Source organism: Pseudophryne corroboree, chromosome 2, assembly GCF_028390025.1.
Source record: "Pseudophryne corroboree isolate aPseCor3 chromosome 2, aPseCor3.hap2, whole genome shotgun sequence".
In the NCBI taxonomy this organism is placed as follows: domain Eukaryota; kingdom Metazoa; phylum Chordata; class Amphibia; order Anura; family Myobatrachidae; genus Pseudophryne; species Pseudophryne corroboree.
This window is the reverse complement of record NC_086445.1, coordinates 483,414,080-483,426,671: the sequence shown is the minus strand read 5'-3', so window position 1 is coordinate 483,426,671 and position 12,592 is coordinate 483,414,080. Positions and strand designations below refer to the sequence as shown.

The 12,592-nt window shown below is 41.1% G+C and overlaps 1 protein-coding gene across 1 annotated transcript in view; it reads right to left on the bottom strand.

Annotated features, from left to right (window-relative positions):
• VPS53 (VPS53 subunit of GARP complex) overlaps positions 1 to 12,592 on the bottom strand; it is a 472,189-nt gene that overhangs the window by 53,684 nt on the left and 405,913 nt on the right. Inside the window, exon 20 of the mRNA XM_063953873.1 lies at positions 5,459 to 5,596. Within this exon, the coding sequence (XP_063809943.1) occupies positions 5,459 to 5,596 (138 nt within the window). The remainder of the gene's footprint in view (positions 1 to 5,458; positions 5,597 to 12,592) is intronic.

The following is a 12,592-nucleotide window of genomic DNA, read 5'->3' as shown; positions in this document are numbered from 1 at the left end:
CCAGTTTGTTATCAAAAATTTCCTAAAATCATCACAGTTATAGAGATAATTCGGAAATCTCCAAATCCTTGAGCCTCCTGACTGGAGAGTTCTCTGTAGCGTCAATGTCACAGGAGCATGATCTGATATCAGAATATTATGGATATCAGCTTTCTTAACTAGCGTCACTAGGGAGTCTGCAACCAAGATGGAGTCAATCCTGGACCAGGAGCTATGCACCCCAGAGAAGAAAGTAAAGGATCTGTCCGTTGGATTAAGGAGACGCCAGACATCAGTGAGCTGAAGGGAGGTTTTCAATGTTTGGAGATGTGTCCAAGAGGGCGAACCGGAATTACGCGGGATAGGGCGCTTGTCAATAGTGGGATCGTCAACTGTATTCCAGTCTCCTCCCAGGATAAGTTGAGAATTATCTCGTTGTAGCAGTTGAGAGCTCAATTCCTGGAGAAAATCAGCTGTCTCGCAATTTGGTGCGTAAACATTAACCAGTGTGTATTTGTTACCCCAGATTTCTAAAATTAAATAACGTCCCTCCGGGTCAGCAACAGAATTTAAAACAGAGCTCCTGTCATTTTTCAAACCCGTAATGACTGGCTGGCGCGTTATCACCTTGCACTTATCACTGTTTTATCACTTCTCCAGGCTTAATACATCTGCTTCAATATGACACATTCCTTTGGGTCTATGTCACCAGACATTGTCGTGCTTACAAGGAATCTCACACAGCAGGAGGTATACCAACCCAATCCGAAAATAAAACCTCCCTTCTGGATAAATCTTACCAGAGATATGTCCTGAGTCATAACGCTTTCATGGTTTCTTAGACATTGACCCTGACAACCACTTGCATTGTGCCCAAGACATTCCTACCACATATGTCAATTCTGCAGCCTTCAGTTTCAAATCTATATTTGGACAATATTTAGCTTGGAAAACAACTTATCCAGGGTAATTAAGAAAATGCTATAACTTATCTGCATACAGTATGTGTATTTCTTATCTGTGGGGATCAGTCATACTTGACTGATGAATGTTAGGCTGCAATGGAATGCTGCCCACAATACTGGTAAAATAAATTCAGAAACTGAATGAATGCATCACTGACTAAAGGAGTAACTACATAGGGCTACTCATCCTTTAAAATTCACTGTCATCATAAAATAGGTTCAAAAGCTTATACAAAATTACCCTTTTCCAATGCAAGTTATATGTTCAAGAAATGTTTCTTCTGTTGGCCATTGTCTTATTTTAGATTGTATCCTACCTTGTGGAAACGTATCTGTTATCTAATACAAATACAGGGTTACACAAATCACACTTTACCTTTAAAATAAGTTTGTTTTGCAAAATATTTATTTGTTAATTATTTACATGCGCAGACATATTCCACAGTATTTTTACAGAGAATATTTAGTCATTCACATCTGTCCCTACATCAATGAATTTTATAATCCATATACTGTAGGTCAGGTTTCAGATCCAGTCCATTCCTTACACCAGTCTTTCCTGGTCCCAATATTTGCGCTGGATGCATATCTTTTTTCAATTGTAAGCACAATTGTGGGTCTGGAATACCCATGTACATTCTGGAAGCATTCTTTCGCAGTATCCCTCCTCATTATACACAATGACGTGTACAACTATTTCACACAAGCACAGATTGCCTCCCCTCCTTTTTTCTATATACAGTAAAACAATGACAAGCACCGCACAGTTGTATATATTGTAATATATAAGCTAAGACAGAAGCACAAAGAGAATCATCAAACAGAGCAACAGATCAAATACAAGGAAATAAAAAAAAAAATGAAGTAGTAAATATTTACACTTTCAATGGTGCTAAATCAAGAAAACTTCTGATACTTTGCCAGTCATTTCTACTCTTTAGAGAAACCTGTCTCCCTGTCCTGGATACAGGATAGCCAAAACTACACGTTCAGATGCTTATCTAGTTTCAGTGGCGCTTGCAGTGAAAATGTCTGTGCTACAGATGTGTCCTCATATCTAGCCTCAATACGCCATGCAGCATGAGATGCCTGGAGCAAGGTCCCGTGCAACTGCGCCCTTAACCACTTAACTGACAATTTATTTGTTAATTCACCCCCAAACATCGAAACATCGATCGGGAACATCGCTGCTTTCATTTTGAATGCCGGGACAGCCTGCAGGTATACAGGGGAGGTCTGGGGGTGCCATTGTCTGCAGCCGCTGGAGAAGGGGGGGGGGGAGGGGGGGGGGGGGAATCCTTCCGTGCTGACCTATCAGCAGTGATCGGTAGCACGGCAATCAGTGGGGGAGAGTGCAGGGAGGCAGAGGGACCTTCCGGTCCCTCTGACAGCAGCAGCAGAGGGAAGATTCCCTTCCCCGCCGCTGCTAACACAGTGTATCTGACTGGTCGTATCCTGTGCGACCAGGTCAGATAAAGCACTTGCAGGCATGCTCGCATCTGATGCGACCATGCCAGGCAAGTGGTTAAAGAGGACGATTGAAACGCTGATTCGGTGGATAGCATAAACAAAACAATATGACTGAATATAGTAGTGACAATCATAAGGAACACGTAAATACATAAAAAAAATGTGAATTATCGCCATCACAAGAATTTCTTCCAATTCCAAAAACTTTTTTTTACATCTGGTTGATGTTTAATCAGATTCCTTAATAGTAGCAGGTAAGCTTACCCGAATATAGGTACACTGTGCTCAAAAAGTCTTCCTTATGTATATGCTGAAACAGTTACATAGAAATTGTTTGTCTTAGAGAGCCAGACTGTCTTTAACTTTACGGTAAATTTAGAATGATGTAGTAGACCATCAGAGTGATTGAACAGAACCCACTGGTTATCATTTACAGTAAATCTTAGCAGAGAAACCCTTCAAAACCAGAAAGATTATTTTTTAATTACTGTTGTTTGTGGTGAATAAATAAAGGGAACAGCAACTATGAAGTAGAAACAGGAATGTGAAATATGCACGCTCAGCTAACTAATATATAGAGTTGCTTGTTCAGTAGTACAAAATGTCCTTTGAAAATGGATAGTTCTTTCTATAAACATCCAACACTTGTGCTGGTTAACAGGGGGGGAAAGGAATTATTTGATAAATCACTTCCACATGGTCCTTTCTTCTTAATCATAAGTAAAGCTCCAGAATTCTGAATTGCTCTCACTGCAATATAGTTGTCAAAGTGGTGTCCTGCAGACAGTTTATTTAAAGTGGTCTGAGCTATTAGTTTTAGACAGTCATAAAACTGTCCTGGTATATGTTTATTTTTTTAAACTTCTAAAATACTGGATAAGAAGCTTACTCTTCCACAGTAATGTTAACACATAAGCCCCAAAAAGAAGCTAAAAAGTTTTTTAAACAAATGAGAGTTCACTTCACAAAATTAAAAAACAATTTCTAATTTCACCCCACCATCCCAAACCATGTCCTTATTTCACATAAAACATAATCTAACCCATGCTTAGGATACGTGTTGCCATAGTATCCAGTCTTAATGTCGATACCAGAATGTTGACAAGGACGTTATGTTGAGATGAAAAGAAAACATTTAGTATTGGGTTTAGTGTAGAGTTAGGGCTTAAATAGTAAACACAAGACATGCATACTGTTGACATAATGTACATGTCGACATTTATTTATTACCAGTTATTTATATAGCGCAGTCATATTCTGCAGCAATTTACAGAGAATATTTGGCCATTCACATCAGTCGCTGTTCCAGTGGAGTTATACAATCTATATTCTCTACAACATGTACACATACACACTAGAGTACATTTTTGTCAGAAGCCAATTGACCCACCTATTTTTGGATTGTGGGAGGAAATTAGAGTGTTCGGAGGAAACCCATGCAAGAATGGAAAGAATAAACACAATTCAACACAGATAGGGGCATGGTGGGTATTGTCATAACATACCACAACTATAGAAAGCTGTACATGAGAGCTTTCCCATTAGAGCAGGGGTGGCCGGGTGGGAAATTATGTTAGCTTATGGGACAAGTTTTCCTAAACTGCCGCACATACTGCATAAAAGAGCCACTTGAATTCAGCTCCTTTATTATACATGTATAACAACGTGGTTCTTACGAATGGGATGAAGTTGACACATGTATGACCAAGTAATCAAGTTGAATGGCAACATACTAGTATAGATGGACAACCGCATGGTGGGGTATGTGCATTTTGGACCTGATTGATGCCACACAATCCACCCACGCACAGTATTTAGTCCAGATGGAAACACAACATTTGTTAACACAACTAGTACTTTACTGTGTCACCTGGCCTCCTCTCTGGACTGTATTCATTCATGATCCCACACTTATAATGCTTCATAGCGCAGAAACTTTAATGCACTGCAGTTTTGAGTCTGTGTGCGATGAAGGAGCCATTTGAGATGTGTACTGTTGACTCCTTCATTATGGCATATGTAGCAATGGGTTGGACACAATTAGTATAATGCAGCACTTATCCTCATGTGTCAAACCCCTATTTCCCTATATATTGTACGCTTGTGAGCAAGGCCCTCTTACTTCTATGTCTGTCTGTTAGTTTCCCTTCTTATTTTATTATTTTTTCTTTCCCAACTGCAAAATGCATTGGAATATGCTGGCATTATATAAATAAATGGTAATAAATAATTGAGCAGTACTTGAAAAAACTGTATCCAGGAGATTTCAGCACAGCCAACCTGTATGTGTTCAGTTATAGGCAAGCTTGAAAGGATGGTAGCTAGCCCCAAAAAGTAACCAATCTGCGCATTTAAGATTTTATGTAATTATCACATGCACTTCTATATGAATCGATCGAAGATTTCACATCACGCTTATGATCTATAATATGGCATTCAATTCCATATTACCTAGAAGTATATATGAGTATATGTGAGTTTGCAGAGTTTGGACAACTCCGTGCTTACACAACCCAGGCAGGTAGCTTAGGAATCAGAGGAGAGTTAAAAGCTCATACACATTTACATATTGTTAGATTTTATTTTACAGTATGTGCATAGAGTTACTATTTGTACACTGGTCCTGAGTCATGTTTGTAAGTAAAGCAAAAAGTAAGCAACTGGGCAAAACCATATTGGACTGCAGGTGGGGCAGATGTAACGTGTGCAGAGAGAGTTAGATTTGGGTGGGGTGTTTTCAAACTGAAATGTAAATTGCAGTGTAAAAAAAATAAAAAAAGCTGACTAACATTTGTGGGCTATATGCAGAAGGATTACCCTACACAGAAAAAATATAACTGTATATGCTCCCCTTGCATTGCAACATGGTTTGTTCCAGACACAAAGTTATGTCCTTTTTTTTTTCTTTACTTAAAATCATGAACCAGGCCCAATGCTGGTTGTTCATACTATATATACTGCATACAAGAAAAGCAAAGATAGACTCTAGTGTTCTTGCATATAGTTGTCTGTACAAGACACAAAAAGATTCCTAGGCAGCTCACCTTCAGGATCATCTCAGCTCGGGTCATGCCCTTTACCACAATCTTTGTGTAACTTGCAGGAGCTTTCCGTACTACTTGAGAACCGATGGATGGCAGATCGAGGAGGACCGTTTTCAGAGAGTGAGTATCAAGGAGAAGCTATAAACAGAATAAATGATTATTAATCCATTTTCCATATATGCTTACCTAGATAATAATGAATCTGCAATACGAGCCACATTTTTTGAGCTATAAAAGTGAAATCTTTTATTTTTTGTTCCTAAATTCAAACTCACTTTAGCAACTGTTAAATTCCAGGTATTATACCATCAAAGTAACTGCTGAATATTGCCAATATTACAAGGACATATCAATATATATATATATATATATATATATATATATATGCCACAAATGATACACTCGGATTACAAGAGTTACACATTGCCACGAGTGACCAGCTTGCTTTTGCAAAAGCTAATGAGATTGTTCAGCATAAGTTTATGGAATAAAAAAAGTTAGAGAAGGCTATGACCACCAATAACTGGACAGAAATAATGCTTTAGTTAGGAAATACTGCACTTCTGTTTTGCTTAGGACGTTAAGAGCCGCAAAATTATAATTTGAAAAACATGGTACAACGCTGGAAGGATTTAGAAACAACAGTGACAGTGTCTTGTGCTTGCAGTAAAATGACTAACCATCTCCTGCACAGCAGAACAGCAGGAATCAAATGAAAGAAACACACAGTTTATATCTGTACCATGTGAGAACACCTGCAAGCAAAGTCTGGGGAATGCTTGTTCTCCCAGAAAAAGAAGTCATAATTATCTTAAACTCTAACCCAAAATGTAATTTTGAAGCAGCTTAGTTTAGCGGTGCATTCATGAATAAATGAAGGGAATAAAATGACTTTCATTTAAGATGGTTAGTCACCTTTATGTGGGGAGCCAGCTAACTGACGGTTCCCAAAGATTTCCCGTAACTGTGATTAACCAACCATACTACACTGGGCTTTTTCACGTCTTTAAATGTGTTTAATATAGCTTGGAAGGGACACTGTGGTGAACCACAGTCCAAGCAAACTTTAAAACCCCCACATATAGCTATGGGACATACACATTATTCACAAACTATGCTCATGCTTATCTGTACTGATATACAGGGCCTGATTTAGAGCTGCATGCAGTGCCGCTGTTCAAAGTTCAGTGATTTCTGGCTACTGCACGAGCACAGAAATCCCAATAAACACCTATGGCACATGTGTTATACAGAGTGTACACACAAATGCCTTGCTGCAATTAAGATGCGGTATCAGAAATGCCTTGGATATTTGCTGACCCTTTCTTGGCGGTGTTAATTTTGACAAGGATTTTAAATTTCGTTTTAGGGGGATATTCAGTTACTACCAAATTTTCCGACAATCGGAAAATAGGCAGTAATTCAACCTATGTGTATTCAATAGCGGGCGTTTTTTTTGTGTGTAGAATCGGCATGGGTGAAAACAGACCCAAAAATGGGCGAAAACGCCTGCAAATTCGACAAAACACGTATATCGGTGGCGAATTCGCCGATCCACGTGGTTTTCGCTTGTGCCGGATTTTTTGACCAGTCACGCGTATTGAATAGGTTGAATGTAAAGTCAACCTAAAAACGGGCGAAAAGTCCCTTTTTTTCGACTGGTCAAAAAAAAGTCACTAATTGAATACCCCCATTAGACTTAGGGGGTAATTCAGAGTTGCTTGCAGCAGCAAATTTGTTAGCAGTTGGGCAAAACCATGTGCACTGCAGGGGGGGGGGGGGGAAGATATAACATTTGCAGAGAGAGTTAAGGGGGGTACTGATGGGAGAGATGTGTGCTGAGCGATCTTAACACAGACCGCTCAGCACACATCTCTCCCCCCACTCAGCACAGCGCGATGTGCTGAGCAAGGGGATGGACGGACGGGGGGGCGCTCACTTCACACAGCGCTGAAGTGAGCGACCCGCTTGATTGAGCCTAGATGCAGGCTCAATCTAGCACCGGCGATAGCGCATCGCTATCGCTGAGGGGCACACACACGGCAGATCCATGCTTAAAATCTAAGCAATCTAGTCAGATCGCTTAGATTTTAAACACGGATCTCTCCGTGTGTACCCCCCTTTAGATTTGGGAGGGTTATTTTGTTTCTGTGCAGAGTAAATACTGGCTGCTTTATTTTTACACTGCAATTTAGATTCAGTTTGAACACCCACCACCCAAATCTAACTCTCTCTGCACGTTATATCTGTCCACCCTGCAGTGCACATGGTTTTCCATAACTGCTAACAAATTTGCTGCTGGGATTAACTCTGAATTAGGCCCTTAGGTGCTTACTTAAAATTTTGGTTAGTTTAAAATCACATTGTAGTGTCTTTTTTTTGTTTTAGTCAAGATTTAGTCAGTGGACCTCAGTTTTCATTTTAGCCATAACTTTTACAAACAGTTTAATGAAACTAGAATGGACTATGCTAAAGAACATGTCTAAAATTCCACTGAAGTTTGCTTAGTACTAACTAGTAATTTAGGCTCAGTAGGCTGATCATGTTAAATACCGAGTCTGATTTACAGTAGCACTCCCATATACATATCATATACAAATGAATCCCTTAAATTTGTTAGAAAAAGCAAGTGCAAAGCACAATCATATTTCCTTCATAGCAGATCATATGTATTTTCTGATAATATCAGTGTTCTTTTTCACAAGGATTTTATATGCAGTTTTAGGAGTATATTCAATTGAAGTCGAAAATTGCCGTCTGTCGAAAAGACCGCAGTATTCGACTTCACGTGCTTGTGTCGAAAATGGGGTCAAAACCGACAGGTTTTGGCCCCCTTTTTCGACCATCTCAGTCCGACATCAAAAGATGTCGGACTGAAATGCGGACCCAGAGGAGGAGAGGGGGGAGAGCCGCAGGGAGACGGGGGGACAGCCGGCGGGCATACAGGGGAGATCAGTGCTACAGTAGCGCTGCAGCAGGATGTCACACAGCCGCGCCGCTCACGGCAGTTTCCACCCAGCTCCAGCACGCTTGCTGGACCCGTGTGGAAACTGCCGTGAGGTCGGACGGCTGTGTTCCTGCAGCGCTACTGTAGCGCTGATCTCCTCCGTCTGCCCACCGGCTGTCCCCGCTGGTCTCCCTGCAGCTCTCCCCCCTCTCCTCCTCTGCGTCCCTCATCTCAATTCGACTTGAAAAAGTCGAATTGAGATGAGATTGAATAAGGATTGTTGGATCCATTCCGACAAATACATGTCGGAATGGATCCGACTTTAATTGAATATACCCCTTAGTCTTTGTTGCTTTTTTATTTTAGTCAAGATTTAGTCAGTGGATATCAGTTTTCATTTTAGACTAGTTGTAGTCAAAGATTAACTTTAGTGAATATTTTCATTGACAAAATTAACACTTGCTGGGTGGTGAATCGTTCAATTTGGAGGCCATACTCAGACAGTAAATCTGCACCAACAATATAGCTGGTGCAAATTTCGAAGATGCAACACCATGGAAGTACTTTGTAGTGGCATTTGTATGTAGTCACAGAAAAGCGACAGCCCAAAAAAAACAAAAAAAAAACAGCCTCATCTGCATCGACCCTTGAATCAGGCTCTTATAGAAATTAAACAAAAGCAATAAAACCAGTAAATAGGCACCTGCACTTTTAACTTGAACAAGTAAAACCTTACACTCTCAGCCTAGAAAACACTGGTTGCATCTCAAACTAACTATGTTCCACAAATTGATTTTCTGCATTCAGTCTCCCAGCAACTCACCCCTCTGTACATGTTGCCCCGTCAATTCTACACTCCCCTCTTATTAGCACTCATGAGCTTTTTACTTCCCTATACTCATTGACAATAACATCTACAACCTCTCACCATAAAAAACTTTCACAAACCTCTGACACCCACATTTATCTCTCTCTTCTGCTTCTGATAGCTGGTGACATTTCGCCAAATCCAGGACCCAGCCACTTGCATCACTCGCATTCACCTGATTCACAGCAACATAGAAATACAGCTAACCTCATAAACATCACATGTCTTCCATCACCCGCCAGATCACTAAAATGTGCCTTATGGAATGCACGCTCTGTTTGTAACAAATTAACATCCATCCATGACCTCTTCATATCTAACAACATCAATCTGCTGGCTATAACAGAAACCTGGCTCACACAATCTGACACAGCCTCCCCTGCAGCACTGGCACATGGTGGTCTCCACTTTACACACACCTCCAGACCCGATAATCATAAAGGAGCAGGAGTTGGACTTTTACTTTCCCAATGTTTTGCATATACTGTTCTACCACAGGTTCCATCACTCACATTTACATCATTTGAAGTACATTCCATTAGGGTTTACTCTCCTTTCTCTCTGCGTGTTGCAGCTATCTACCGCCCACCTGGGCATCCAAAACAATTTTTGGAAGATTTTTCTGCCTGGCTCCCTCACTTCCTATCCTCAGACATCTCCACCATTATCATGGGTGATTTCAATATTGCTATTGATTGTCCAAAATCTGCTGCGCATGCCTCCAAACTACTCTCTCTAACCTCCTCTCTTGGCCTCTCCCAATGGACTGACTCCTCTACTCATCAGGCGGGCCACTGCCTTGATCTAGTATTCACCAGACTATGCTCCATCTCTGAACTCACTAACACTCCTTTCCCCCTCTCAAATCACAACCTTATCACCTGCATGCTCTCCTCTGTTAATTCAAACCCTGTGTTGCGGAAGTTCTCCAATCTTCCTCAAACCCGCAGAAATATTAACACAATTAATCTTCAAGAACTTTCCACTTCACTCCAACAACTGCTTTCACCTATTTCTGCATTCACCTGTCCTGAGATGGCTGTATCACACCTTAATGAGACTCTAGAACTAGCCCTTGATGAAGTGGCTCCAGCTACCCATCACACTCCACTCCACGTAGGCCTAGATGTCAACCATGGCACTCCAAATTAACAAGACAACTACAAAAACTCACACGAAAACTTGAACGTCAGTGGCGTAAATCTCGTATTTCAAGTGACTTCCTCACATATAAGACCGTCTACCATTCTTATAAAAATGCCCTGGACACTGCCAAACAAACATATTTCCAAACTCTTATCTCTGCTCAAGCCTCTAACCCCAAATGACTCTTTAATACATTTAAATCACTTCTGAATCATCCCGCACCTACCCCACCAGCCACTATCAAGGCACAGGATCTTGCTTCCTACTTCAAGGAGAAGATTGATAAGATCCGAGATGAAATGGTATGCTCTTCGGCAGCCAGTGACCTGCTCCGTTCTTTACCTGAACCCTCTGGCACTCTTTCTTCATTTGATCCCACAGATGAAGTATCATCACTCTTCTCATCCTGCTTCTCTACTACCTCTCCTCTTGATCCTTTACCCTCACAAATAAGTAAAGCTCTGTCTCTGGTGCTCATCCCTACCTTAACTAACATCTGTAATCTCTCTCTCTCTACTGGTATTTTTCCTTCACTCTGCAAGCATGCAGTGATTACTCCCATTTTAAAAAAACAAAATTCTGACCCTAATGCTCTCTCAAACTACCGCCCTATCTCTCAGCTCCCTTGTCTCTCTAAGCTACTTGAGAGACTTGCCTACACTCGACTCACACACTTTCTTAACTCATACACTTTGTTGGACCCACTTCAGTCAGGCTTCCGTTCCCAACATTCCACAGAGACAGCACTGACTAAAGTGGTTAATGATTTGGTCACTACAAAGTCTAAAGGCCACTACTCACTACTTATTCTTCTAGATCTATCTGCTGCATTTGACACTGTAGACCACTCTCTTCTCATACAGACACTACAATCCCTAGGTCTTAAAGACACAGCCCTTTCTTGGTTCCTATCGTACCTATCTAATCGCTCCTTTAGTGTTCGCTTCTCTGAATCTACCTCCTCTTCGCTACCTCTTTCAGTTGAAGTACCGCAAGGCTCAGTCTTGGGTCCTCTGCTTTTCTCTATCTATACCTCATCTCTTGGTAAACTAATCAGCTCTTTTGGTTTTCAGTATCATCTGTACGCAGATGATACTCAAATCTACCTATCCTCCCCTGACTTGTCCCTATCTGTACTGGACCGTGTCACTGAATGCCTTTCTGCCATCTCATCCTGGATGACATCTCGCCACCTCAAACTTAATATTTCAAAGACAGAGTTAATTATATTTCCACTGGCCAATAGTAGGTACCAACCTGATATCTCTATCACTGTTGAAAACTCGACTATCTACCCTACCCCACAAGCTCGCTGCCTAGGTGTCATCCTTGACTCTGATCTGTCCTTTGTTCCCCACATTCAATCTGTCTCAAGATCATGTTACATGCATCTAAAAAACATATCCAAAATACGACCTTACCTTACACAAGACACTGCTAAAACTCTAATCCACGCTCTCATTATCTCCCGCATTGATTATTGCAATAGTCTCCTAACTGGTCTTCCCAAAACGAGACTCTCACCACTACAATCCATTCTGAATGCAGCGGCGAGGTTTATCTTCCTCGCTAGACGTTCATCGTCTGCAGATCCACTCTGTCAGTCCCTCCATTGGTTACCTGTACTCTACCGCATTCAATATAAAATACTTTTACTCACACACAAGGCCATTAACCAAACTACACCAACGTACATCACTTCGCTTATCACAAAATATCTCCCAACCCGACCTCTTCGCTCTTCACAAGACCTGCATCTCTCATCCACACTAATTACTCGCTCCCACTCACGACTGCAGGACTTTCATCGGGCTGCACCCACTCTGTGGAATGCCCTACCACGCACAATAAGACTCTCCTCTAGTCTCCAAACCTTCAAGCGTTCCCTCAAAACTCACCTCTTTAGGCAAGCGTATCAAATTCCTGAACAACCCACATAACTTTCATAAACCTTCCTATCAAATTACATCCACTCTGTACAGTCCACACATATCCTCACATGTCTTCTCATTCTATGCAATAGATAGCACCTTTCCTTGTGTACATATGCCTATTTCCCTATAGATTGTAAGCTTGCGAGCTGGGCCTACCTACCTCTATGACTGTTATCACCCAGTTTGTTATTGTTATTTCAAATTGTAAAGCGCAACGGAATTTGCTGCGCTATATAAGA